Genomic DNA, 27,433 nt, shown 5'->3' on the forward strand with positions numbered 1-27,433 from the left:
GTCGCACGCGCAGTTGGTCTTTGGTACTGTGGCGGTGTGGGTGAGTTGGGTGCCGGTGGAGTCGTGTTGGTCCTCAGAATCCCCGCGTAGCCGCTGCCTCCTCCTGCCCTCGCCATGTTTCTCACCCGGTCTGAGTACGACAGGTCCGTGCGGCTGGGGGACGTCGGGTGGGAATTACGGGTGGGCAGGCCCGGGACCTGGCCGCGCGGCCTGGGTTCTGCCGTGTCATGAGGCTCCCCAGGAACCCGAGATTGGCCGGACCTGGGGATCTCTTGCCCTCCTTAGGCGCCCGCCGTGGTTCCCCAAGCTAGACCACATCGGTGGCACTTGTCCTACCGCTGAGTCACCCCCTGGGTCCTAACTCAGTGCGGAAGCGAGAAGCTCCGACTTGTGCTTGGTAAAGAAGGCGTGAGGAGCCGGTACTCCTAACTTGAACCCGGAGAGGGCCAAGGGTCACCCGTTGCCCTGTTCATCTTTTCGTGCCTAGTATGACTGCCTTAAACAAACAAACAAACAAAAAAGTTAAACGTGCCTCCTGGCAGAAAAAGCAACTGGTTTGTAGTAGGGCGTGCTGCGGTGTATAGTTTCTGCAGAAGCGCGAACGCAGTCGTAGCTTTGGCTGGATATATTGTCTGGAGTCTGATTTTATAGGAACTGGAATTTAGAGTGGTTTTCAAGAGATTTCTCATCATGCTGATTCCAACTGACCAAAATTTTTCTGACTTTTTAAAAGTTTAAAGCGAATTTTTAAAAACTTGTGGTGTGAAAATGTGCACAGTATTAAGTTGTACATATTTATGCTGTAGACATTTTTACTTTCAGTTTCTGTTTTCATGAGTTAAGTTTTTACATAGCTACTAAGTTTTTTTTTTTAGTCAGGGAAGGCAGACATTTTCTTTGTACTGAGTGGTGTCAGAAGCTGCATTTCCTGTCAAGTGTATGCTGATCCTGTCAAGTATATGCTGACCACTTGCAGTTACCACTTTTTCATCTTTTTTTACTGACTCATAGATGTGTGTGAAGTTTTGACATATTTCCCCACTGTCCTACAAAGTGACTTTGTTGGTCGATATTTAACTTCCAGAACATTGAAGAGAATCATCCTCGGGTGACATATAATTTTGAGTTAGGGTGTGTATGATAGAAATTGTTATCCTTATCAGAAATCATTTATTAAATTTTGTGGCCATTTACTTAACATATGTATTGACTGCTTTGTTACTTATTTTTCTGTCTTCCCAAGACGGCCTAAAATACATCCCTTTTTATTCTCTTAGTTAATGTGCTTGAGTGCTTGCTGTGAACAAGGCACTGTTCTAGGTGCTGGTGCTACAGCAATGGACAAATTCAAGCTCCTTGCTCTCATATAGGAGACTCTTTTGAGACAAAGTCTCGCTCTGTCGCCCAGGCTGGAGTGCAGTGATGTGATCTTGGCTCACTGCAACCTCCGCCTCCCGGCTTTTGTTTGTTTGTTTGTTCTTGAGACTAGAGGGAGTCTTGCTCTGGCGCCAGGCTGCAGTGCAGTGGCATGATCTTGGCTCACTGCAACCTCCGCCTCCCGGGTTCAAGCGATTCTCCTGCCTCAGTCTCCCGAGTAGCTGGGACTACAGACACGCGCCACCACGCCCAGCTAATTTTTGTATTTTTAGTAGAGACGGGGTTTCACCATGTTGGCCAGGATGGTCTCGATCTCTTGACCTCATGATCCACCCGCCTTGGCCTCCCAAAGTGCTGGGATTACAGGCATGAGCCACCGCGCCTGGCCCGCCTCCTAGGTTTAAGCAATTCTCTGCTTCAGCGTCCTGAGTAGCTGGGATTACAGTCGGTGCCACCATGCCCGGCTAATTTTTGTATTTTTAGTTGAGACTGGGTTTCCTCATCTTGGCCAGGGTAGTCTTGAACTCCTGACCTCGTGATCCACCTGCCTTGGCCTCCCAAAGTGCTAGGATTACAGGTGAGAGCCACCTCGCCCAGCCTGAGACTCTTAAAGAATTGTTTACAGGCACAGTGTCTCATGCCTGTAATTCCAGCACTTTGGAAGGCCGAGGCAGGATTGCCTGAGCTCAGGAGCTGGAGACCAGCCTGGGCAACATAGTGAGACCTCGTTTCTACTAAACATTAAAAACAAATCAGCCAGGTGTGGTGGTGCTGATCTTGTCTCCAAAAAAAAAAAAAATTGTTTATAGAAGTAACTATAGTGTGAGTCAGAAATATATTAATGCCATTAGAGAAACTCAAATCAATACCATTGAGTTTTTGATGAGGGATTGCATGCAATATGAGAGGATCTTGGAAAACTTCACAAAGGACCTGACATTTAAACTAGGTCTCTTGAAAGAGTAGGAATTTAATAAAGACAGTGAGATCACTAGTTTTGAGTTGGAGAATATGGGATAAATGAAGGAGGGGCAATGGAAAAGCACAAAGCATTTTGGGAAAAGTCCAGTCTGACTGGCACATATGATACATATATGGGAACAGCAGGAGATAATGGGAAAAACAGGATGCTGCTAGATATTGAATGGTTTTTAATACGAGGCTAAGGAGTTTGGGTCCTAGTTCTGTAGGCAACTGTGTGCTGTTAAATAATAATTGTGTTTTACAGAGATTAATTGTCTGAATTAGGGAAAAGTGAGTCAATACCTGTTAGGCTATTACAATAGTTAGGTGAAAGGTAATGAGGGCATTGAGAAGGAAGAGTGATGTGTTACTGTGGAGGAGGAATTGATATGAATTGGTATGACTTACCATATAGTTGGATATGGGAAAAGATGAGGAGGAATGAGTCAGATCATTCAGAACTTCCTATCTTGGGAACACTGGAAGATCGGAGGTGTTTTAAAATAAAACTGAAATAGGAATGGCAGGAGATGAAGTCAATTTTGCAAGGTGACTGGATTTAAAGAGATAATATTTCAAACTGAAAAGTTTTAAGTGTTAAGTGCTAATGGGATATGCAAGTGGAAATGTTCGACAAACATTTAAATTAGGAAAGAGGTAAAACTGGTAATAGAGATTTGGAAGTAACTGGTGCTTAGCACTCTGTCACCCAGGCTGGAGTGCAGTGGTGCCATCTTGGCTCACTGCAATGTCCGCCTCCTGGGTTCAAGTGATTCCCGTGCCTCAGTCTTCCAAGTAGCTGGGATTACAGGCGCCTGCCACCACGCCCAGCTAATTTTTGTTTTTTTAGTGGAGACTGGGGTTTCACCATGTTGGCCAGCCTGGTCTCGAACTCCTGACCTCAGCTGATCCGCCCGCCTCGACCTCCCAACGTGCTGGGATTACAGGCATGAGCCACTACGCCAGGCCAGAAGCACTGCTATATGACATGTTACCTGTTGTGAAGTCCAGACTCCATAAACCATGGATTGCAACCATCTCATTCATTTGTCCACATATTTTTTGTGTCCATTGTGTGCTCAAAGCTTTTATAGCTGAGACCATGTTTGGTGCCTCTTCTCTGTAGGGATTTCCAGCACACTTGAGCAAGGAAAGGTGGAAAGTGTTAAGTGTTAAGGGGAAGTGTTTTAGAGAGAAAAGCAGTCTGACATGTAATTTATATAAATGTTGAGTGAATTCACTAGGTTAGAATTAGGAACTACATGGATCTCAGTCTGTTAAGATAACAATAGTAATTCATACAAGTAAGTAGAGAAATGTACCTGTGACTAACTTTTACTAAAAAGTAATAATTAGGGCTGGGCGCAGTGGCTCACGCCTGTAATCCCAGCACTTTGGGAGGCTGAGGTGGGCGGATCACTTGAGGTCAGGAGTTTGAGACCAGCCTGGCCAATGTGGTGAAACCCCATCTCTACTAAAAATACAAAAATTAGCCGGGCATGGTGGCGGGCATCTGTAATCCTAGCTATTTGGGAGGCTGAGGCAGGAGAATTGCTTGAACCCAGGAGATGGAGGTTGCAGGGAACCGGAATCGCACCACCGCACTCCAGCCTGGGTGACAGAGCACACTCAGTCTAAAAAAAAAGAAAGAAATTGGGACACGCACGGTGGCTCACACCTGTAATCCCAGCACTTTGGGAGGCTGAGGTGGGTGGATCACGAGGTCAGGAGTTCGAGACCAGCCTGGCCAATATGGTGAAACCTCATCTCTACTAAAAATACAAAAATTAGCTGGGCGTGGTGGCATGCACCTGTAGTCCTAGCTGCTGGAAAGGCTGAGGCAGAATTTTTTGAACCCGGGAGGCAGAGGTTACAGTGAGCCGAGATCGTGCCATTGCACTCCAGCCTGGGCAACAGAGCGAGACTGTGTCTCAAATAAGAAAACAAAAAAGTAATAACTGTGTTTTGTAGAGATTGTCTGAATTAGGGGAAAAACACTTCGGACTTGCTCCACGAGTCAATACCTGTTAGGAGACTATTACAAAAGTTAGGTGAAAAGTAATGAGGGCATTGAGAATGGAAAGAAGAGTGTTAACCCCAGATATTCACATCATATGCATGTTATGGGAAGAGGATAAGAAAAAATGCACATTTTCTTGGAAATTGGCTGATAGTTTTGGGGCGTGAACTTACCAAAGGAACTGGCAAGTCTATTCAGAATGGACCCAGGTTGATTCAGGATTGAGGCAGAAAAGTCACTTGCTCTCATTTCACCAGTTTGGGAAGACTTTCTGGGAGTGGGGCAGAAGCATTCTATATATAGGTTCCATTCCCTTGAGAAACTGTTAATGTACAAAAAATGCTACAGATTGTTGTGGGCGAAGTAGAGAATAATGACAGCATGCATATTCTGTAGCTATCTGAGCTAGTTGTCAAGGAACTTGAATTCAGTGTCTACATGACTAGTTTTTATGAGTATAATTAATAACTTTTTTTAAATTATAGGGGCGTGAATACTTTTTCTCCCGAAGGAAGATTATTTCAAGTGGAGTATGCCATTGAGGCTATCAAGGTATAGTAGCAAGTAGCATAGTTCCTGAAATTTCATGGCTACCTAACATTTTGCTGGCAGAACACTTGGAGTAAATGTGGTCTAACCATTCCTTTAGAAAATGTTCTTACATCCCTTTAGGCAACCACTGTTAACCATTTTTATAACAGTTTCAATCCTATTCCTAATATGTATTTTAAAACTTTTTGAGCAGTTAACTGCTTCATAATTATCTTAATAGCTTTTTCTCAGTGGGGGTGGAGGGACCTATTTGTGCTTTTGATCCTCTTAGCTATAAAGAGGGATACAGAAGTCCAGAATTAGCACTTGTATTACTTTTTCTGTTTTGTTTTCTTTAGCAAATCATGTATCTGACTACCTTTGTATTCTTTTTCTTTTCTTTTCTTTTCTTTTTTGAGATGGAGTCTCTCTCAGTCGCCCAGGCTGGAGTTCAGTGGCATGATCTCAGCTGACTACAACCTCTGCCTCTTGGGTTCAAGTGATTCTCCTGCCTCAGCCTCCCAGTAGCTGGGATTACAGGCATGTGCCACTGCGCCCAGCTAACTTTTTTAAATTTTTAGTAGAGATGGGGTTTTACTACCAGGCTGGTCTCGAACCCTTGACCTCAAATGATTCACCCATCTCAGCCTCCCAAAGTGTTGGGATTACAGACGTGAGCCACCACGCCCGGCCCACCTTTGTGTTCTTGTTGGTAAAGACACCTTAGGGACTAAAGAGATTTGTTTTAGTTTTTTTTAGATACAGGGTCTTACTCTGTCACCCATGCTGGAGTACAGTGACACTGTCTTAGCTCACTGCAGCTTCTAACTCCTGGGCTCAAGTTTTCCTCCCACCTTAACCTCCCTAGCAGCTAGGATACAGACGTGTGCACCATGCCTGGCTTTTGTGTGTGTGTGTGTGTGTGTGGGTGTGTGTGGAGATGTGGTCTTGCTATGTTGCCCAAGTTGGTCTCAAACTCCTGGGCCCAAGCAATCCTCCTGCCTCAGCCTCTCAAAGTGTTGGGATTTACAGGTGTGAGCCACCATACCTGGCCTGGACTGGATAATTCTTTGTTGTGGAGGGCCATCTTGTGCATTTTAGGATGTTTATCAATTCCTGGATACTACCCATTAGATGCCGGTAGCACTCTTTCAGTTGTGACAACCAAAAATGTCTCCAGACTTTGCCAAATGTCTGGTGGGGACAAAAGGGCCCCCAATTGAGAATCACTCTTCTAGATTAAAAGTATATATGAATTCTGTCCTACCCTGTTCAGTTGGGAATTCAAGATCAGTATACTATAAATGAAACAATTAGAGAACAATTAAGTGCTAAATTAAGTTTTCTGGCAATGGTTGCTGATTATATATTTGTTTGATTTTTAAGGTATACATGCATGTAGTTTCAGAGTCAAAAGGCAAAGTAGTTCTATGAACCTTGTAACAAAAATAGCAATTCTTGAGGCCTGCATCATCTCTGTTCAGCTTTTCAGAGGTAACACTTCAAATTGTTTCAGCTGGTAATGTTCTAGGCAGGTACCTCCGTATCTCTACAACACAGGTTTATGGTTTTTTTGTTAGGCATTATCCATGGACTTTTCATTATGAAGGATGAAGATTTCTGCCCCAACCCCACACCCCTAGTCCCCACCACACACAATTGTCTTCTGAGGTGGGGATAGGGTGACCCTCTCCATATGTATCATGAATATCATAATTTTGTTAGATCATTAGTCAATAGTTACATTAGTATGACTGTAAATGCTTTTCACAGCTGAGCCATTTTGTGTTTTATAATTGTTTTTCTGTTTCTGCACAACCTTGTTTTTCTTGGAGTTAATAATTCTCTTTTTAAAAATATTTGCTTAATTTAGGATGATCAATAATGCATCCCAAAGTCTCTCTAGGTTACATGTATCCTCTCAAAACATTCAGGCAAATTAAGTGTCCTATTAAGGATTCCCTTTTTTTTTTTTTTGAGACAGGGTCTTGCTCTGTCAGCCAGGCTAGAATGTAGTGGTGCATCTCAGGTCACTGCAGCCTCAATCTCCCAGGCTCAAGTGATCTTCCCGCCTCAGCCCCCAAAGTAGCTGAGACTACAGGTATACACAACCATGCCCGGCTTATTTTTTTATTTTTTTGAGACGGACTCTCACTCTGTCACCCAGGCTGGAGTGCAGTGGTGCTATCTCAGCCCACTGCAACCTCTGCCTCCCCGGTTCAAGCAATTCTCCTGCCTCAGTCTCCTGAGTAGCTAGGATTACAGGCATGTGCCACCACACCTGGCTAATTTTTGTATTTTTAGTAGAGATGGTGTTTCACCATATTAGTCAGGCTGGTCTCGAACTCCTGACCTTGTGATCCACCTGCCTCGGCCTCCCAGAGTGCCGGGATTGCAGATGTGGGCCACCGCGCCCAGCCTAAATTTTTGTATTTTTTGTAGAGATGGTGTTTCGCTGTGTTGCACAGGCTGGTCTTGAGCTCCTGAGCTCAAGTGATCCGCCCACCTTAGCCTCCCAAAGTGCTGGGATTATGGGTATGAGCCACAGTGCCCTATTAAGGATTCTTAATGAAATCTTGGAGCCTTCTAACCTGCTCCAATCTGGACTGGTCATTCTCTGGGCCTCCTGCATAGCTGTGGACTTCATTTTCTGTGAGATCATTCTAGGCGTCCCTTTAACTCCCTCTTGTGTTAGGCCCCATGTCATCTTTTGTTATTTATTTGCTCAATTTGGTAGAACTCATTTTCCAATAGTATTGTAGAAACTATTTATTTATTTATTTAGAGTTGGAGTTTTGCTCTCGTTGCCCAGGCTGGAGTGCAATGGCGCGATCTTGGCTCACTGCAACCTCCGCCTCCCGTGTTCAAGAGATTCTCCTGCCTTAGCCTCCTGAGTAGCTGGGATTACAGGCATGTGCCACCACGCTCAGCTAATTTTGCATTTTTAGTAGAGTTGAGGTTTCTCTATGTTGGTCAGGCTGGTCTCGAGCTCCTGACCTCAGGTGATCCGCCCGCCTCAGCCTCCCAAAGTGCTGGGATTATAGGCATGAGCCACCGCACCTGGCCAGAAATAATTTTAAATTTCCAACTTCTTTTGTTTCTTTTCGTCTTCTTAGCATCCTGTTCTTGTTTTATGGATGAAATGTCTTATTTTTCTTCAACCATTTTCTAATTTTTCTTGAAAATTTTTTTCCCTGTGGGATATTGTTGCTCATCCCTATAATCCCAGCACTTTGGGAGACTGAGGCAGGAGGACCACTTGAGCCTAGGAGTTCAAGACTAGCCTGGGCAACATAGCCCGTGTCTAGAAAAAATTTTAAAAATTAGGCTGGGCAAGGCTCACACCTGTAATCCTAGCACTTTGAGAGGCTGAGGCAGGAGGATTGCTTGAGTCTAGGAGTTCAAGACCAGCATGAGCAACATAGTGAGACCTTGTCTTCACAAAAAATTTTAAAAATTAGCTGAGTGTAGTAGTGTACACCTGTAGTCTTAGCTATTTTGGAGGCTTAGGTGGGAGTATCTCGTAAGCCTGGGAGGTTGGGACTCCATGAGACGTGATTGTGCCACTGCACTTCATCCTGGGCGACAGAGTGAGACCCTGTCTAAAATATTTTTTTCCTTTTGAACTGGTCAGATTCTTTAGAGCTATGTTTTTCAAACTGTAGGTCTAGGCCTATTAGGAGATACTAAAATAAATTTAGTGGTCATGAGGAGCATTTCTTTTGAGACAGTGTCACTCTGTCACCTAGACTGGAGTGCAGTGGTGTGATCACAGCTCACTGCAGCCTCAACCTCCCAGGCTCAAGTGACCATGCCACCTCAGCCCCCAGCTACAGGTACGTGCCACTACACCCAGGTAATTTTTTAAAATTTTTCATGGAGGTAAAGTTTTGCCATGTTGCCCAGGCTGGTCTCAAACTCCTGGGCTCAAGTGATCTTCCTGCCTCAGCCTCCCAAAGTGTTAGGATTATAGGCATGAGCCACCACTCCTGGCCCAGATTTCTTTTTTAAGTGAAACAGAGCAGTAGATATCAAAATGCCTTGCCCATGGTAGTGGTGAGTGGTTTTTTTCATGAAATTTTGTTTCTGTTATGTATTTGTATTTATTTGTGGGTTTTAGTTATGAAAGCAAATGTATTCCTTACTGTGACTTTTGGTCAAAAAGTTTGAAAAACATTGCTGAGAAGAAAACTGCCTCTTCTCATTTCATTCCGGGAGGGTATTTCTGACTGCTGGCTTCTGAGAGCTGAGTAGGGAAAGAAGGCTGAGGTTCCTAACACTCAGTTTATAAATTTTTACATATTTACCCTGTTTTCAGTACATGATTCCTGCCTTAGACTGTGCTTGGTGTCCCCAATCCAAAGACCCTCTGTTTTACGGTCTCCAGAGAATAAGCCTGGAGTCTTCTGCAGGAGTGGGGGAGGCGCAGTCATCTAGCTATACAGCATAGGGGAGGGCATCTGGGAATCTGTTTCTTAAACACTGAACCATCTTGCAGTTTTTAGCTCCTTGTTCATTTCCATTTCCAGAAGTCCTTGTTGCCACCATTTCCTTTTGTGAGGTCCTGTGATAAAAATCAAGTTGTTTCTTTACTTTCTTTACTGCTGGTTTAGGATTTGGATTACTCGGGTATCACTAACCTATCTTCTTTTCAGCTTCAAAGTTTTGTTGCTGTGTCTTGTCCCACTCTCTGTTATAGTGGATTTATGCCTTTTTAAAAGTCCTTTAATCTTACATTAACAGACTTAAGGAAGGCATGGAATGAATGTATGTCATTAGTCTACACCTTTAACTAGAAATATGAGCCTTCATTTTTATTTATTTATTTTTTGAGATGGGGTCTCACTCTGTTGCCCAGGCTGGAGTACAGTGGCATGATCTTGGCTCACTACAACCTCTGCCACCTGGGCTCAAGCAGTCCTACAGTTTCAGCCTCCCGCGTAGCTGGGAGTATAGGCATATGCCACCAAGCCTGGCTAATTACTGTATTTTTTATAGAAACAGAGTTTCACCATGTTGCCCAGACTGGTCTCAAACTCCTGGACTCATGCAATCTGCCCACCTCCGCCTCCCAAAGTGCTGGGATTACAGGCATGAGCCACTGTGCCCAACATGAGTACTCATTTTTTTACATAAAATTTGTTGACAGTTAATCTCCTGTAGTTATGCAGGTATCCACTGATTAAGAAAATACATGCCAAAAAGCTGGTATACATTTAATAACACTTCTAAATAAAGTCACAACTTAACACATTTGAAAAATAATATATATGTGTGTGAAACGATCATTCAGTCTGCAGACATGTTAAGCAAGTTATACATAAAGATTCATGGGATTCTTTGGAACCCTTTGCAATGCTCACACTTGGCAGTGATTACTTTGTAGAAATAACTGAATATAATGGGAATTCAAAGCACAAAACATAGTCATGGAAGGCTTTGATGAGTGAAATTTGGATAGAGGAAAGGAAGAATGTATTCCAGGCGAGACAGCATGAGCAGAGGGGTGCAAGGGTAGGAGATAATGTGGCTTGAGCAAGTGGGTTGGGCTATACCTGAGGGATTTTGTTGGAGAATAACGAGTAATGAAGTTGGAAGGGAAAAGTGGCATCAGGATATGAAGGCTCTGGAAGTTTATTTGGATATTATAGCCAGTATAGGGTGATGCTAATTCTTGAGAGAAGAAATATAATGATAATAGCATTTTATTAGATCAGTCAGGCTATAACATGAGAGATACATTGAGAGAGAGATTAAAGATGAGAGAGGTTATTGAAGTAATCTAGGCATGGAATATGAATAACATTTGTTCATCTTTGGCAGGCACCATTTTAAGCATTTTGTAATACATAATATGTTTACCCTTCTTGTTATTACTGTCATCATTTTGCACGAAATGGGCATAGAAGAGTAGTAGATGGCTGGGTGTTACATAGAGATAACGAGATGAATTCCAGGTATATTGTGGACTTCTAGCGACCTTAAATAATTAATAGTTTTACACTGTTGGTGGTGATGATGGTGGTAGTCCTTTTGTCCCTCCCTACCTTCCTTTATTACTTTTTTGGAGGTCAGGTAGGTTGGGGAATATCACCTCTTGGGACAGACCAAGACAGATGTAAGAGGTGAAAAGAGACCGGGTCCAGAAAAGACATTAAGAGTTTTATTACTTTCTTGCCCACTATGTTTAGAACTTTTGAATCCTCCCTCCTCCAAATATTGGCATTAGAGAATGGATTTTTCCAATATTTGAAAGACTTTGTTGAACTCACTCTTTTGGGGTTCTAGAAATTACCTGGGTAAATTATAAAGAAAACATTAAAAACTTAAAAAAAAATTTAAGGGAGAAAAAAAGAACTTTTTTTCTGTAAATCAATATTCTTGCTATTGACAGGAATAGTATATTAATTAGAGTATATTAGGGTGCTCGTTCTCTCTGCCTATAAGATGTGGCCAATTGAAGTTTCTATCATGTGAAGATTTACAGAGAGCTATCTGGTGAGTATGTGAGACAGTTATTTGACCTGTATATGGTAATCATAAGATGTTTCTCTTTAGCTTGGTTCTACAGCCATTGGGATCCAGACATCAGAGGGTGTGTGCCTAGCTGTGGAGAAGAGAATTACTTCCCCACTGATGGAGCCCAGCAGCATTGAGAAAATTGTAGAGATTGATGCTCACATAGGTAAGGAGTGGAGGAAAGCTGTTCTGTAGGACCTGGTCTGGGTTAATTAGTCCTCTGTGATGTTCCAAGGAAGGTTTATGAAATGAACATGTTATCCCCTTGTTCGCTATTATTTTCCAGACAGTAGGCCAGATTGCGTAAATGTAGGAGTAGGAGGCTGTTGCAGGGCTCATTTATGTTTAACCTACTCCCAGAAGTACCTTTCCCCTCAAATTTAGACTTGGTAAATGTGATGGTTGTTGAAATATGCAAAGGTTGAATCATAGGCCAGCTCCTTACGATGGTTGGGTCTTTACTGATGCATAATATTTGCTCTAGTAGAAGGCCACCAGAGCACAGGATTATGTATGGGAAGCTGGAGTGTCCATTGAGAAAAGAGGAATTCTCAAAGATCTTTGGAGTGACTACAAGTTATAAGAATAATACAGACTTGACTAGATCAGTCTTCCTCCTTTGTTTTCAGATTATCTTTGTATTCCTTGTTCCCTCTACCCACTTTTTTGGTCTTAATTCCCCTGCCTTGACTTCTGACATCATTGTATAATAGTATTACAGGGTGAGTAGTTCTAGTTATTTATAGAATGCCATTTTATTTGGCTATCTAAATTTTCTTAACCTGTCTAGTCATCTAATTAATGAAGCATTGGCAAAATAATTAATTGCTTGAAGGCATCAGAACCAAATGTATGGTGACTCTGGAAGCTTGATACTATCTCTTGCATAGATATAGAAACTGAGATTTTATCTTTTAAGATTGGAACATTTTGTCTTCTTTAACTCGAGTCACTTGTCTTTTGACGGTAGCTTAGTGTCACTACATTCAACAAATTGAGAGCCTACAATGTGCCAGACATTATGCTAGATACCAGGGAATAGAAAGGAATAAGACATAGTCCTTGTTTTCCAGGAGCATACGGTCTAATTGTGGTGGTGGACATGTAAGTAAGTCAATGCAATTAAGTGACAAAAGTATTAAGAAAGACTCTAGTGTGTTCTCAGTAGGAGTACAAAGGAAGAAATAATTAGTTTTGCCTGGAGTCAGTGGTAGTGGGGCTTTCAGAAAAGGATTCCATGAAAGTGATTTTGAGCTGAGTTTAATTCTGAAAGATAAGGAAGTGTACACAAGGCAAACAAGTGTCTGGGTATAGCAAGGGAGAGCATTCTAGTCAGAGGGAATAGAAATGACTGAAGCTGTCGTGGTGTAAAATATAAAATACCATAGCACAAGCAGTTTTGTGGGACTGGGACATGAACTGCAGCAACAGATGAGTCGGTCAGAGAGCGGAATTCCTTTTTTACCACACCAAAGGCTTCAATGTAATCCTTTTGCAAGGATGGGAAAAGTTTTAAGCAATGAGGTAATAGGATCCCATTACAATTTTAGAAAGGCCATTCTGATAATGATATTAAAGGTAGACTAAAGAGGGCTGAGACTAGAGGCAGGGAGGCCAGTTAAAAACTTGTAATAGTCCAAACAAAGAGATGGTGGAGGTTTTAACTAACACAGTAGCCAGAGAATGGAGAGGAAGATAGAAATTGACAGAACTTGTGATCTGATTGGTTGTGAGGGCCAAGGAAGAAGACGGGGTCTAGAAGGGAAATGAGTGTGTGATATGTCCAAGTAGATATATTAAGGAAGTTATTTGGCTTTATATGTCTGAAACTTGGGAGAGAAACTTAGACTGGAGATTTAGATTTGAGTCATGGTGCGTAAAATAACAGTATAGCCATAATTGTGGTGGCTTGGGCCATCAGGCAAACTCTCTCTGATATAACTAGTTGTTTTGTGTTTGGGACAGAGAGGCAAAAGGCTTTTGATTTATTCAAGAGTCCTCCACTGTAGTCCATAGTGAGGTGATTTTCTTTTCTCTGTCTCCCAGGTTGGGACATTCGTGTTTGCTTAGTTTGAAAATGTATCATCATCTACAAAGAGTGCTAAAGGGATGCTTAGGGATGTAATATGTGGAAATTCATGTTTGTTTAGCTGCTTTTCTCTGGACTTATTTTTATCATCTGGACTTCTGTGTCATTGTGGATGGTTTTTTGTTTCTAACATCGTTAATACTTGGGTTCAGGGCAGATCATTTCCTATCTAAACTTTCGGGTATAAAATGCCATGGGATAGCTGAATGGCTGCCATGGTTCCACTCCAGAATTTCAGGATTTCCTGAGTGGATGAAAGAGTTCTACAAGGATTTGGCCACTGGGTCACTGTCGCTTTTACATTGCAGGTTGTGCCATGAGTGGGCTAATTGCTGATGCTAAGACTTTAATTGATAAAGCCAGAGTGGAGACACAGGTAAAATTGGCATTATCTCCCTTTTACTAGGATGCTTGAGTTGCTTGTTTAGTGATTATGTAGCTGCCTGGGCTATACTGCAGGTGTCTGTGTCAATATTAGATGTGGCTCTTGGGAGTAATTTTGGGTAGAATTCCCAGTTAGAACTTTCTGGGGCTTGGAGTTTAGCTGTCCGATCATTGCAGTTTTAAAGAGGCTCTGGTCAGTAGTGCTGACAGTGTCTTCCTTTTTTTTTTTTTGGCTTCGCCTTATATAAAGCATGCATTGTAATGCATTGTTTCCTAATTGACTTTCTGTGGGAGCATCATGGCAGGAGGTGGACATAGTTAAAGGATATTCTCACCTCAACTGCCTTTGTTGCCAGGCTTGCAAATAACAGCCCTCCTCTGGTGAGTAATAACTTGTACCAGCTGACAAATACTGGTCAGGGATACTGTTTTTTTTTTGTTTTTTTAAACTTTGTAGCTGCTGCTTGGAGATAGGCTAGTAAGAAAAATTTATCACACGGTAAAATTTTTTGCACTTACTTGCAAGTTTGCTGTCTGTACTTATGTAAGAATAAGTCATTTAACTTAAACATCAACAGAATAAGCTAGAGTCTTTGAGGGAAAGGCACTTTTAGTTTTTGACAAGAGTAAACTTGGTGCTTTCAGGGCATATCCCTCTTTTTCAAGGCAATAATTCTCTTGTCCGTCGTTGCTTAGAGTCCTTGTGATAATGTTTATTTCCAGAGCTATTTCTCTTCCTCTCATGTACTCCCAAGTACTCAGGGTTAATGTTAATTAAGAAAACCACATTTGAGCCTTCAGTTTCCAATCCCAGTTTAAAGGAATGTGCGTAGTGAGATGGTGGGCTGCCTCAATGTCCTTATTAGAAGGGTGTACCATGGTTTGCTCTTCTTCTAGAACCACTGGTTCACCTACAATGAGACAATGACAGTGGAGAGTGTGACCCAAGCTGTGTCCAATCTGGCTCTCCAGTTTGGAGAAGAAGATGCAGATCCAGGTGCCATGGTGAGTGTGATACTTGTGTCGAGTTTTTTTATTGTTCTGTGGGACTTAGGACATTTGTCCTGTAAACATAACATTCCCAGGCCCTCTCACTCCTTACTTCATAGCCATTTATCTTAATATCTCTTACCTTTTGGTTCTAGTCTCGTCCCTTTGGAGTAGCATTGTTATTTGGAGGAGTTGATGAGAAAGGACCTCAGCTGTAAGTACCATTTTGTAATTTTCCCCCATGCTTTTGTGGGGAGTTATTTTAATTTGGGGTGGGGACTGAGAAGATTATCGTAGACTATTAGCCAGGTATTAGCACACACCTGTAGTCCCAGCTACTTGAAGGCTGAGGCAGGAGGATCTCTTGAGTCTGGGAGTTGTTATCCAGGCTGTAGTGAGCTTATGATTATGTCACTGCACTCCAGCCTGGATAACAGAGTCAGACCCCATCTCTTTAAAAAATGTATTTAAAAAAGATTATTGTAAAAAGGGCTATTGTTAAGTGTGTGTGTGTGTATATATATATATATGGCTTCTAATACTAAAGTTTAGTGATTCTATGCCGTTTGCCCAAATTTGGGGATTCCATGAAGAATTCCTCTATTGGAACCAGTGCTAATTCTGGAAGGAATTAGAAGTAACTTGTTACTATAGTCAGGGTATGTTTTAGAGCTTTGCTCTGGAATGTTGATCTGATCCTCATCCTCAGATATTTCTAAGATAGGCATAAACAAGTACCATATTTATACGTACTATACTTCTGAATCCCTAAGGAAGCTGCTAATTTTCTTAAACACTTTCTAAAATGTCTGGTTTCTCCAGACATAGAACATCTTTTAGATCTGTGCCTCTATATATATATATATATTTTTGAGACGGAGTCTCGCTGTGTCGCCCAGGCTGGGGTGCAATCGCCAGATCTCAGCTCACTGCAAGCTCTGCCTCCTGGGTTTACGCCATTCTCCTGCCTCAGCCTCCTGAGTAGCTGGGACTACAGGCGCCCGCCACCTCACCCGGCTAGTTTTTTGTATTTTTTAGTAGGGACGGGGTTTCACCGTGTTAGCCAGGATGGTCTCGATCTCCTGACCTCGTGATCTGCCCGTCTCGGCCTCCCAAAGTGCTGGGATTACAGGCTTGAGCCACTGCGCCTGGCCGCCTCAATATTTCAGTGGTGTCTCCTGGCTCCAGGGCCAAGCATTTGTGCTTTGTTTTAGTGAGACGTTTGTTACATAAAGTGCCACCACTCCTGAGCATTTTAGTCCTCATTTTGGGGGTTTTGCAGGTTTCATATGGATCCATCTGGGACCTTTGTACAGTGTGATGCTCGTGCAATTGGCTCTGCTTCAGAGGGCGCCCAAAGCTCCTTGCAAGAAGTTTACCACAAGGTAATTAAGTATTCTCACAACTCTTACTATTTTTTTTAAATCATGGTATAATTGACATATAATAAAATGTGCAAACCTTAAGAGTTCAGTTCTATGAGTTTTGACAATTGCAAAACAAGGTAACACTTTCATCACCGCCAAAAAAATGCTCATCCACATTCCAGTCAATCTCTTTCCCTCCTTTGCAACCATGTTTACCACTGTCCATTAGTTTTGTCTGTTCTTATGCTTTGTTATAAATGGAATTAAACAATTAGTCAGTTTGTATCTGTTTTGTTTAACACTGAGTTTGAGATCCATTCATGTTGTACCAGTATTTCCATTTGATGGCTGAGTAATATACCGTGGTATGGGTGTACCACAATATGTTTATCCTCTATCTCCACAGCTTTACTTAGCGTTTTACAATTGGTTCTTGAAGCAAGTGGGCATTTGGTATTTTCTTTGTGAGATGGGAAGATTTGGTTTTGGGTAACTCATTGGTGTGATTGAAGGCTGCTGTACTTATTCAGGTGGTTCATACAGGGAAGCCTGCTTACATTAGCTCCTAATAGTATTGATTTTACATGTGGAGGAAATTAGGTACAAAACAGGGTAAATATGAATTTTCTAAATCATTAGGCTACCTCTTAGATCATTTGGGCATTGTTCATAGGATATTGCCAATAATATTATCTTCTAAATTAAAAGAGGAATTCAAATGTACACAAGTCTATCCCTTTCCCCTTCTTCAAAGATTACTTTGGTTGGTGACTTTATTGTGGCTCACAATAAGGTTTTGGGGTTTTTTCCTGAAAAAGTGTATTCTACTTATTTGCCATTTACTTGAGTTCTGGAGATACTTGTAATGCACCATAGTAAGTAAGATGTTTGACATACTTGCTACATACTTTTTTCAGTGAGATAAAGGAAAAATCTTTGAAGGAAGGAGGGATTGCGTATAATTAACAGGCATCTTCTTGCCTTCTTTGTTTCAAGTCTATGACTTTGAAAGAAGCCATCAAGTCTTCACTCATCATCCTCAAACAAGTAATGGAGGAGAAGCTGAATGCAACAAACATTGAGGTACTTTCTGTTTTATTGTTGAATTTTTTTTGTTTGTTTTTTTAAGAGACGAGGTCTGGCTATATTGCCTAGACTAGACTGGTCTTGAACTCATGGGCTCAAGTAGTCCTCCCACCCCAGCCTCTTGAGTAGCTGGGACTATAGGTGCACACACCAGGCCTGGCTAATGTTTTTTAATTTTTTTAGAGATGGGGTCTTGCTATGTTGCCCAGATTGGTCTTAAACTCCTGGCCTCAGGCAGTTCTCCTGCCTTAGCCTCCTAAGTAGCTGGAACTATAGGTGAGAGCCACTGCACCTGGCTGTTTTATTGTTTTTTATTCAGATATTATAGCTGGCATTGCTGAAGACTACATAGATCATAGAAATCACATTTTTGTATATTTAGTTCCTAAGAAATTATTAACAGCCTTTGAATAATAAACAGCTTTAGTAAAGTGGTGCTGGCAAAAGCCAGAATTCAGTGAGTTAAAGAATGAGGCCTGGCGAGGTGGCTCATGCTTGTAATCCCAGCACTTTGGGAGGCCAAGGCAGGCAGATCACTTGAGACCAGCCTGGCCAGCATGGCAAAACCCCATCTCTACCCAAAATACAAAAACTAGCCAGGTGTGGTGGCACACACCTGTAGTCCCAGCTACTAGGGAGGCTGAGGCATGAGAATTGCTTGAACCCAGGATTCGGAAGTTGCAATGAGCTACTGCACTCCAACCTGGGCGATAGAGGGAGACTCTGTCTCAAAAATAAAATAAACAGAATGAAAGGGAGGTGATGAGTGGAGAAAACAAGAGTGTGCTGCTTTCTTAAGAAGTTTGATTTGTGTCGGCAGAAGGTAGCATTCAATAAAAGGATTGTGTCGTTTTAAGGATGGGGAAGTCTTGAAAATATAAACAGAGATGAAACTAACTTATAGAAAAATGTTGAAAGAGCCGGGCGCAGTTGTCTGTAATCCTGGCACTTTGGGAGGCTGAGACAGGTGGATCGCTTGAGGGCAGGAGTTCAAGACCAGCCTGCCCAATATGGTGAAACCTCATCTCTACTAAAAATACAAAAATTAGCCAGGTGTGGTGGTGGATGCCTGTAATCCCAGCTACTTGGGAATCTGAGGTATGAGAATCGCTTGAACCCAGGAGTGGAGGTTGCAGTGAGCCAAGATTTCACCACTGCACTCCAGCCTGGGTGACAGAACAAGACTCTCTCAAAAAAAAAAAAAAAAAAAAAAAAAAAAAAAGCCTGAAAGAAATAAAAGGAGAGGTTAGGATAGTGATGGAAAAGTTATAGAAGAGGTAAGGGGTAGTACACATGAAAGAGTTGGTTTTGAAAAGTAAAATTCATTCAGCATCATACTGAGTACCCATTATATAGCAGGTGTTATGCTGGATGCCCAGGGATACAGACACAGAAAATCCAATTCCTATTCAAGTAGTATACTGTGTAGTGCAGGGAACATATAGATAATAAGAACCAACCTGGGGTGATACTTCTATAATATCAGTAAGAACAGATTCCCGTATGTGTAACTTAGACTAAAGTATTAGGGAAGCTTCTTGGAAGAGGAGATGTCTGGAAAAGGGAGCAGAAAGGTATTCCAGGAAGAGGGGACAACATGTGCAAAGGGTTCAAGATGTAAAAATAACATTGTGGGTAAAGGAAACTTTGAAGTTTTGTCTGACTGTTGGGTGTGGGATGTATATAAGATGGTGGGAGATGGTAAGGGATGAGACTGGAGAGGTATGGACCAGCTTGGGAATGTCCTTTTTTAGTATGCTAAGAGTAGACAGGAGAAAAGGAAGTAGTGACGAGTAAAGATAGGTGGGCTTGGCGGTAAACTGGAGAGATGTCCCACATTTCCCCGGAATTTTCCTAGTGATTGTAAGGTCATCTGCTGAGGGTGGGTGAATGCAACAGTAAAATTGAGAATGGGAAATATTTGGAAAAGTCATTATGGATAGGGAAAAGAGAAGACAGGGAAGAGTAAAAGGATTGCTAGGCCATATTAAAATCCTAGCTGAGGCCAGTAATCCCAGCACTTTGGGAAGCCAAGGCAGGCAGATCACGTGAGGCCAGAAGTTCAAGAGCAGCCTGGCCAACATAGTGAAACCCCGGCTTTACTAAAAAAATACAAAAAATTAGCTGGGTGTGGTGAGCTATTCGGGAGGCCGAGGTATGAGAATTGCTTGAACCTGGGAGGTAGAGGTTGCAGTGAGCTAAGATTGCACTCCACCCTGGGCAACAGCACGAAACTTTGTCTCAGAAAATAAATAAATAAAATGTAAAGGCCAACCAAGGCTATAATTATAAATCAGTAATTAAACCAATTAGTACTTACCAGGATATTTGTTGACTACACTCATGAGAAAATGGATGGTTGGATTAATCTGTAGTAGGGGATTGACTAGTTAAGGACAGAAGATTAGAGAATACTGGAGGGTATTGTTGGTGAATGTCTCACCCATAGAACCAGCTTTCATAGGCTGCTGTGAAAGGTCAGTCTAAGGAGGACTAACATTTGGGAGCCACTGCTCTAGAACCCATCTGCTGTAAGTTCTTAGTCCATTAGTTGTTCCTTGGAGCTCCAGCGTCCCTCCTTTTCCCCTAAGAAAAGGAAAATATCCGGCCAGGCACGGTGGCTCGCGCCTGTAATCCCAGCACTTTGGGAGGCCGAGGCAGGCGGATCACGAGGTCAGGAGATTGAGACCATCCTGGCCAACATGGTGAAACCCCATCGCTACTAAAAATACAAAAAAATTAGCTGGGCATGGTGGCGGGTGCCTCTAGTTCCAGCTACTCCGGAGGCTGAGGCAGGAGAATGGAGTGAACCTGGGAGGCAGAACTTGCAGTGAGCCAAGATTGCGTCACTGCACTCCAGCCTGGGCGACAGAGCGAGACTCTGTCTCAAAAAAAAAAAAAAAAAAAATCCAAGTTACATCTTACATCTTTCTTTTAAAGAAAATCTTTATATATACCTCCTTCTGTCTAGTGTCCTTACTTTTAATGAACTTTTTTGAGATATAATTTACATATAGTAAAATGTACCAATTTTAAGTTTACAATTCAGCAGATGTTGACAAATGTACTACCCCATATCTGTCACCTCAGTCATATCGATCCTCCCAAAAAGTTCCCTCATGTCACTTTGTAGTCTCTTCCCCCATATTGATCTACTTTTTGTCACTATAGATTTGTTTTGTGTTCTAGAATTTCATATAAATGTTTTCGTTTGTTTTTTTTAAGAGATGAGGTCTGGCTATATTGCCTAGACTGGTCTTGAACTCATGAGCTCAAGTAGTCCTCCCACCCCAGCCTCTCTAGTGGCTGGGACTACAGGTGCACACACCAGGCCTGGCTAATGTTTTTTAATTTTTTTAGAGATGGGGTGTGTGTTGCCCAGACTGGTCTTAAACTCCTGGCCTCAGGCAGTTCTCCTGCCTCAGCCTCCTGAGTACCTGGGACTGTAGGTGACTATAGGGACTATACTTCTTTCACTTGGCACGATTTTGAGATTCACCCATGTTGCATCAATTCTGTCACATTTTATTGCTGAGTGCTATTTCATCCATCCTATTTTTTCACCTTTATTGCCAAGTCTCCTCCAAACAGAACCTGTCTTATCTCCACTGCTTCACCTCTCATTTACTCCTCAATCATTACTATTTGTTTCAGCTTTTATTATTTCCATGAGACTGCTCCTTGGTAAGATAACTCTTATTTGTCAGATTTCATGGTCACTCTTTGGAACTATCATTTGACCTTTTTGAAGCATTCACCTCGAATTTGACGGTTCTAAAATTAAAATCATTATCTTTCTTAAAAACCATTTCATCTTCCCATATTTCTAATTTTGGCTGATGACACCCCCAGTGCACTTGTTATGCACATAAGAAACCTGGAAGACTTTGACTTTCCTTCCCTTTTACTCAATCATTTCTTTGCTCCCTTATAAATAACTCCCAAGTCAATGTCCCTTCTGCATCCCTACTTCCAGTGCCTTCTTTTGTTCAGGTCCCCATTTTCCCCCTACCTTGTATATTTTCAGAGGCCTCCTAATTAATCTTGCCCTCCTCCATTTCAGTCCATTTTTTCCTCATTGTGCTACTACAGTGGATTTTCTAAGCTACATCTAATCTTAATTGTTCTCCGCTTAAAAAATATTTTCTGGCTGGACATGGTGGCTCACGCCTGTAATCCCACCTTGCCTTTGGTAAGGCAAGATTGGTGGATCACTTGAGGCCAGGAGTTCAAGACCAGCCAGACTAGCATGGTGAAAGCCCTGTCTCTAATAAAAATACAAGAAATTAGCTAGGCATGGTGACATGCGCCTATAATCCCAGGTACTAAGGAGGCTGAGGCATGAGAATTGCTTGAACCCAGGAGGCAGAGGTTGCAATGAGCTGGGATCATGCCACTATACTCCAGAGCAAGACTCTATCTCAAAAACAAACAAGCAAACAAACAAAAAAAACTTTTCTGACTTCTGTTGTCTGTGAGATAAATTCCAAAATTCTTTTCATGGCATAATTCACTACTACTTAAGTCATTTGTTTAATCTATTAGAGACTTTGCTAAGCATTTTACATGCAATTACTTCTCTTAATCTTCACAACACTTCTATGAGATAGATATTCCTATTCTGAAAATCGTATTTTACAGAAGAGGAAACTGACTTTGAGAGGGTAGGGCCAACAGGTAAATGGTAGAGTCAGGATTTGAATCCAGGTCTGGTCTTAGGTCTTATACTTTTAACCGCTTTAATGTACTGCCTCCCATGGGCTCTGACCCCCCTGTTCCCTCTTCTTTTCACGTCATATTCCATGTGCAACCTCCACTCTAGCCATACAGAATTACTTTCAATTTTGCAAATACATCATGTTCTTTTGTGGTTCTGCGCATTTGCACATTGTTTCCCTTCCTGTGTTTGATTGTCTGACCCATTCTTGCCATGCTTTAATACATAACTCAAAAGTTGCTTCTCCCTGAAGCCTTCCTGGGCTCCCCCAGATCACTCTTATACATATGCTTAGCTTTATTATAACACTTACCTGACATTGAACACATTTGGCATCTAGCACTTAGTAAATAAGACGGACTTTCTTTCTTTGGATCCTTAGTCACAAGTACATGTAACTAATACAATACAACTAATTAATGCTTATTAATTAATTATTGGTGAAATAGAGTGAAAGACAATATCTGTTCTACCTGCCTCATAGAAGTGTTTTTTGAAAGTGAGATAATAAATAGAAAATTTTCTTTCATATTATGCAAATAAATTTATTATGCAAATATAAGGGATTATTTTTACTTATCTAGTGATGAGCAACTTCCTGAAAGCAGTCCTTGGCTCAAACTCTATTATTAATGGTATTGATTTGCGTTCCAGTTCTTCTGTAGAACTGTTCTACTCAAGAGTTTTCCCAGTTTCTGCTTTTTAGCCCCTGTAATGTTTTGAGAAGACTAGCCTGAGTCATGAGTGAAATTCTTTAGGCCCTCACTCTTTAGATTATTGCCCTTGTATTTCTGTGTCCTCACGTCATTGATCGTCAAGTAAAGATATACCTTAACAGAAGCAGTAGTAACATTTATTTATTTATTTATTTATTTATTTATTTATTTATTTATTTGAGATAGGATCTCACTTTGTTGCCTGGGCTAAAGTGCAGTGGTGCGATCTCAGCTCACTGCAACCTCCACATTCCAGGTTCAAGCAATTCTTGTGCCTCAGCTGGGACTACAGGCACGTGCCACCGTGCCTAACTAATTTTTGTATTTTTACTAGAGATGGGGTTTTGCCATGTTTGCCAGGCTGGTATCAAACTCCTGACCTCAAGTGATCCACCTGCCCTAGCCTCGCAAAGTGCCAGAATTAAAGGAATTACAGGCTACGACGTCTGGCCAAAAGAAGCAGTAATATTTGTATGTTTAAATATCCTTGGAATAGAATTCATGGTCTATATGGTAAACTAATTGTTTACCTATATTTTGCAAATATATTTGGGACTTTTCTGACATTTCACGTAATTGGAGATATATCTTTTAGGAGAATCTAGAGGAGACTACAAGCTTTGAGAGGAGAACTTTTTTTTTTTTTTTTTTTAAAGTCTGTTCCCAGGTATTGGGTGTCTTAAAATGTGCAGCAGTCTTTCTGAAATTTACTTATAGATGAGGCAGAGGATACTAAACATATAACTGGATTATGCTAATTCTGTCTCGCAACTTTCAAGTTATATTAAATATCAGGACTGAAAATTACTTTATTTTTTTATTTTTATTTTTATTTATTTACTTTTTTTGAGACGGAGTCTCGCTCTGTCGCCCAGACTGGAGTGCAGTGGCGCGGACTCTGCTCACTGCAAGCTCCGCCTCCCGGGTTCGAGCCATTCTCCTGCCTCAGCCTCCCGAGTAGCTGGGACTACAGGCGCCCGCCACCACACCCGGCTAATTTTTTGTATTTTTTAGTAGAGACGGGGTTTCACCGTGTTAGCCAGGATGGTCTCGATCTCCCCGTGTTAGCCAGGATGGTCTCGATCTCCTGACCTCATGATCCACCCGTCTCGGCCTCCCAAAGTGCTGGGATTACAGGCTTGAGCCACCGCGCCCGGCCTGAAAATTACTTTAAAATGCCCTACTATCTTTGTAATTTTTAAAAAATTAATATTAATTAATTTATTGTTTTAGACAGGGCCTCTTTCTGTCACCCAGGCTGGAGTGCAGTGGGATGATCACAACTCACTGCAGCCCTAATCTCCCAGGGTCAAGCAATTCTCCCACCTCAGCCTCCTGAGTATGTGGGACATAGGCATTTGCTACACCCCCTGCTAGTTTTGGGGTTTTTTTTTTTTTTGGTAGACACGGGGTCTCCCTGTGTTGTCCAGACTGGTTTTTGACTCTCGGACTCAAGTGTACCTCCCGCATCAGTCTCCCAAAGTGCTGGGGTTACAAGCATGAGCTACTGTTTCCAGCCACATGTTTAATTTTAAAAACTGAAAAGAAAAAAAAAAAAAGACACTATGAGGAAATGACATGTAAAACACACATCTTTTGAGGCAAATGTGGCACCTATTGCTCAGTATTGCCGAAAACTGTGGGACACGATCAGCAGAGAGAATGGAAAACCTAGTCATGTTAGTTAAATTTGAAATTAACCATCTGGACTTCCAGTTATTACTGATATCTTCAGCAGTCACAACTGATTTCCTATGCCAGGGTTAATGAAATATTTTCTTGGCCAGTCCTTTTAAAAAACATAACAGGCCAAGTGTAGTAGCTCACACCTGTAATTCTAGCACTTTGGGAGGCCAAGGTGGGTAGATCACCTGAGGTTGGTTCGAGACCAGCCTGATCAACATGGAGAAACACTGTCTCTACTAAAAATACAAAATTAGCCAGGCGTGGTGGTACATGTCTGTAATCTCAGCTACAGGGAGGCTGAGGCAGGAAAATCGCTAGAACCTGGGAGGTGGAGGTTGCGGTGAGCCTAGATCATGCCATTGCACTCCAGCCTGGACAACAAGAGTGAAACTCTGTCTCAAAAAACAACAACAACAAACTTTTTTGATAAGTTTTGCCACATAAACAATTTTAGGGAAAATACCTGACAGTAGTTAATGATTATTTGTTGTAGGCAATGGTCTAAGCACGTAATATATATTAACATTTAATCCTCACAACTACTCTGTGAATTAGCTATTCTTATTGTCCTCATTGTACAGATGAAGAAATAGAGGCACAGAGTGGCCAAGTAACCTGAAGTCACACACACAAGCTCAACTTTTAAGTATTTAAATATACTTCAAATATAATTCTAAAGGAGTCTTTAACAGAAAAAAGTACTGACTCCATGTACTTTGCCGCTGCTTTTGTGATCCCTGTTGAAGTGACTTCAAGAAGTGACAGTGATGCCAGGCATTTGGTTAAGTATGATGTGGTGAGTTAACCTTAAAATAGAAAATTTGGTCAATAAGCATTTTTATTTTGGAGCCAGAGAGCTATTTTAGGGACCTGCTGCCTGGGAAGGCCTTGGGACAGCAGATCCCTTAGTTCCTAATGAATAGCTGCATCACCAACACAGCTTCTCCTGACCATGGTAGGGCCATCTGCAGGGTAACTGAGCCCAGCTTATTAACCCTTTTGTTTTCTTTCCAGCTAGCCACAGTGCAGCCTGGCCAGAATTTCCACATGTTCACAAAGGAAGAACTTGAAGAGGTTATCAAGGACATTTAAGGAAGCCTGATTCTCAGAACTTCTCTGGGACAATTTCAGTTCTTAATAATGTCCGTAAATTTTATTTCCAGCTCCTGATCCTTGGAAAATCTCCATTGTATGTGCATTTTTTTAATGATGTCTGTACATAAAGGCAGTTCTGAAATAAAGAAAATTTTAAAATATTTGTTAATAGACTGTTCTAATAGTCTTTTTTTTTTCTTTTTTCTTTTTTAAAGAGATGAGGACTCACTATATTGCCCAGGCTGGTTTCGAACTCCTGGGTTCAAGTGATCTTCCCGCCTCTGCCTCCTGATGTGCTGGGATTATAGGGGAGAGCCACTGCACCCAGCCATTGTAATACAGTCTTTGTTTCAAATGCATATGTTAGTGGGCCAAAAGGATAGCATTATTAATATCCCTATTCTATGAAGATGTCTGTTCTAAAACTGTTTTAGTGATGCTCTATAACAGAATCAACTATATCCATTAATCTCTTGGTGTTGATAAATGAACTCTTCCCAGTGGTTAATAGATGTTAGTCCAGCTCTTCCCAGTGGTTAATAGATGTTAACAGCACTGTTAATCCATTTTTGGCCCTGTAATTTCTTGAGCAAACATGTATTTTTGCTGCTTTTCTTATAAGGAGATGCTACTAATTGACTATCAGAAGAACATGTTTTGAGGTCCTCCTCAAAACACTGATGGGTTGGAATAAGCCATCAACGGTGTTGTACCAGTTCTTGGGTCTTGATAGACAATTTGGAAAGAGATTTCCTTGTTTACGAAGTGAAGGACTAAGAATTAAATTAATGACCTTGGCCTTACTGGCAATCAATTACAAATCTCAGCCATATCAGGAAGAGAATTATAAAATTCAGAAGCAGTTTACATTAGACTTTGGAATGAATGACGAACTCTCCCCATTAGAGCTGCCATCATATGACTGGTGGAGACTGTTTGAAGAATCATTGTATCTCAGCCTCAAAAATTACCATGGGAAGATGGTATCAGTATCACTATTTGTATCACTACTTAACAGATGAAGAATCTTAATGCTGTGTGCCCATGGACACACAGAATTAAGCTGTTGGGACTTGGAACAGCTCAGATTTTGTTTCAGATCACCAGCTCTTGTAATAGGGAAATCTGGAGATTTGAAAAGTGCTTGCACTGTCCACAACATGGCTAATCCATATATGGATGATGCAGAATTGATTTAATTCACTAACAGGGACCCCATAATTATTTGCTGGGCTCTGGGTATATTAATGTGTAGGAAGTTGTACTATATGATGTTAATAAATTAAGACTATTTGGGTAGGCTGAATTCATACTAAATCCACACTGTAATTCAGCAAAAAACAACAATGTGTTTATATACATTTGGAAACTGCAACGACAGGAAACATTTGGAAGAAAGGGATTTTGCCCTAGAATAACACATAAGGAAAGTAGAGAACTAGTATATTGTTAGTCAATGTTCCAGAGACTTCTAGTGATTTTAACACTGTTATTAAGTATAGCATGTTGATTGGGAGATTTGTTTCTCTAAAGATCACTTTGTTTTATTAAATCCTAATAGAAAATACCATTGAAAATCCTCTCATTTATTCCTGTAACAAATATATTGAGCACCTACCTACTATATGCCAAGAAATGTATTAGCCATCAGGCAGAGAGCTGTACAAATGGTAGATATGATCTGTGCTCCTGTGAAACTTGTAGTGGGGAGAGCCAAACAATAAACAATATTCCCTTTTAACTCTAGGTTAATGCAGAAATGGATAAAGCCAATGTTGCTTTTGGGAGAGGTGAGTCGTGTCTCTGAATCACTTGCATTTCATAGGGGGAAAAATGCCCAAATACTAAGGAATAGCTCAGCCTATCTCCGTTGGCCTCAGCTTAAATTGTTTT

The 27,433-nt window shown here is 41.4% G+C and overlaps 1 protein-coding gene across 2 annotated transcripts; it reads left to right on the forward strand.

The window, feature by feature from the left end:
• On the forward strand, nucleotides 1-25,701 carry PSMA5 (proteasome 20S subunit alpha 5). Of its 2 annotated transcripts, XM_007977703.3 has the most exons (9): nucleotides 1-143; nucleotides 4,846-4,912; nucleotides 11,450-11,576; nucleotides 13,808-13,875; nucleotides 14,781-14,888; nucleotides 15,029-15,087; nucleotides 16,156-16,258; nucleotides 17,237-17,323; nucleotides 25,460-25,701. In XM_007977703.3, exons 1-9 carry the CDS (start codon nucleotides 115-117, stop codon nucleotides 25,535-25,537), a joined length of 726 nt encoding a protein of 241 aa, XP_007975894.1. In that variant the 5' UTR covers nucleotides 1-114; the 3' UTR covers nucleotides 25,538-25,701. The 2 variants fall into 2 exon arrangements, with proteins under 2 accessions (XP_007975894.1, XP_007975895.1); XM_007977704.3 differs by lacking the exon at nucleotides 4,846-4,912 and having other exon boundaries at nucleotides 2-143.
• Nucleotides 25,702-27,433: the final 1,732 nt, after the last annotated feature.

Source organism: Chlorocebus sabaeus, chromosome 20, assembly GCF_047675955.1.
Source record: "Chlorocebus sabaeus isolate Y175 chromosome 20, mChlSab1.0.hap1, whole genome shotgun sequence".
NCBI classification, from domain to species: Eukaryota; Metazoa; Chordata; class Mammalia; order Primates; family Cercopithecidae; genus Chlorocebus; species Chlorocebus sabaeus.

Coding starts and splice junctions, on each gene's coding strand:
- PSMA5 (XM_007977703.3), top strand. CDS start 115: ATGTTTCTCACCCGGTCTGAGTACGACAG. Junction 4,913..11,449: donor ATGCCATTGAGGCTATCAAG/GTATAGTAGCAA, acceptor GTTTCTCTTTAG/CTTGGTTCTACAGCCATTGG. Junction 16,259..17,236: donor TGCAAGAAGTTTACCACAAG/GTAATTAAGTAT, acceptor CTTTGTTTCAAG/TCTATGACTTTGAAAGAAGC.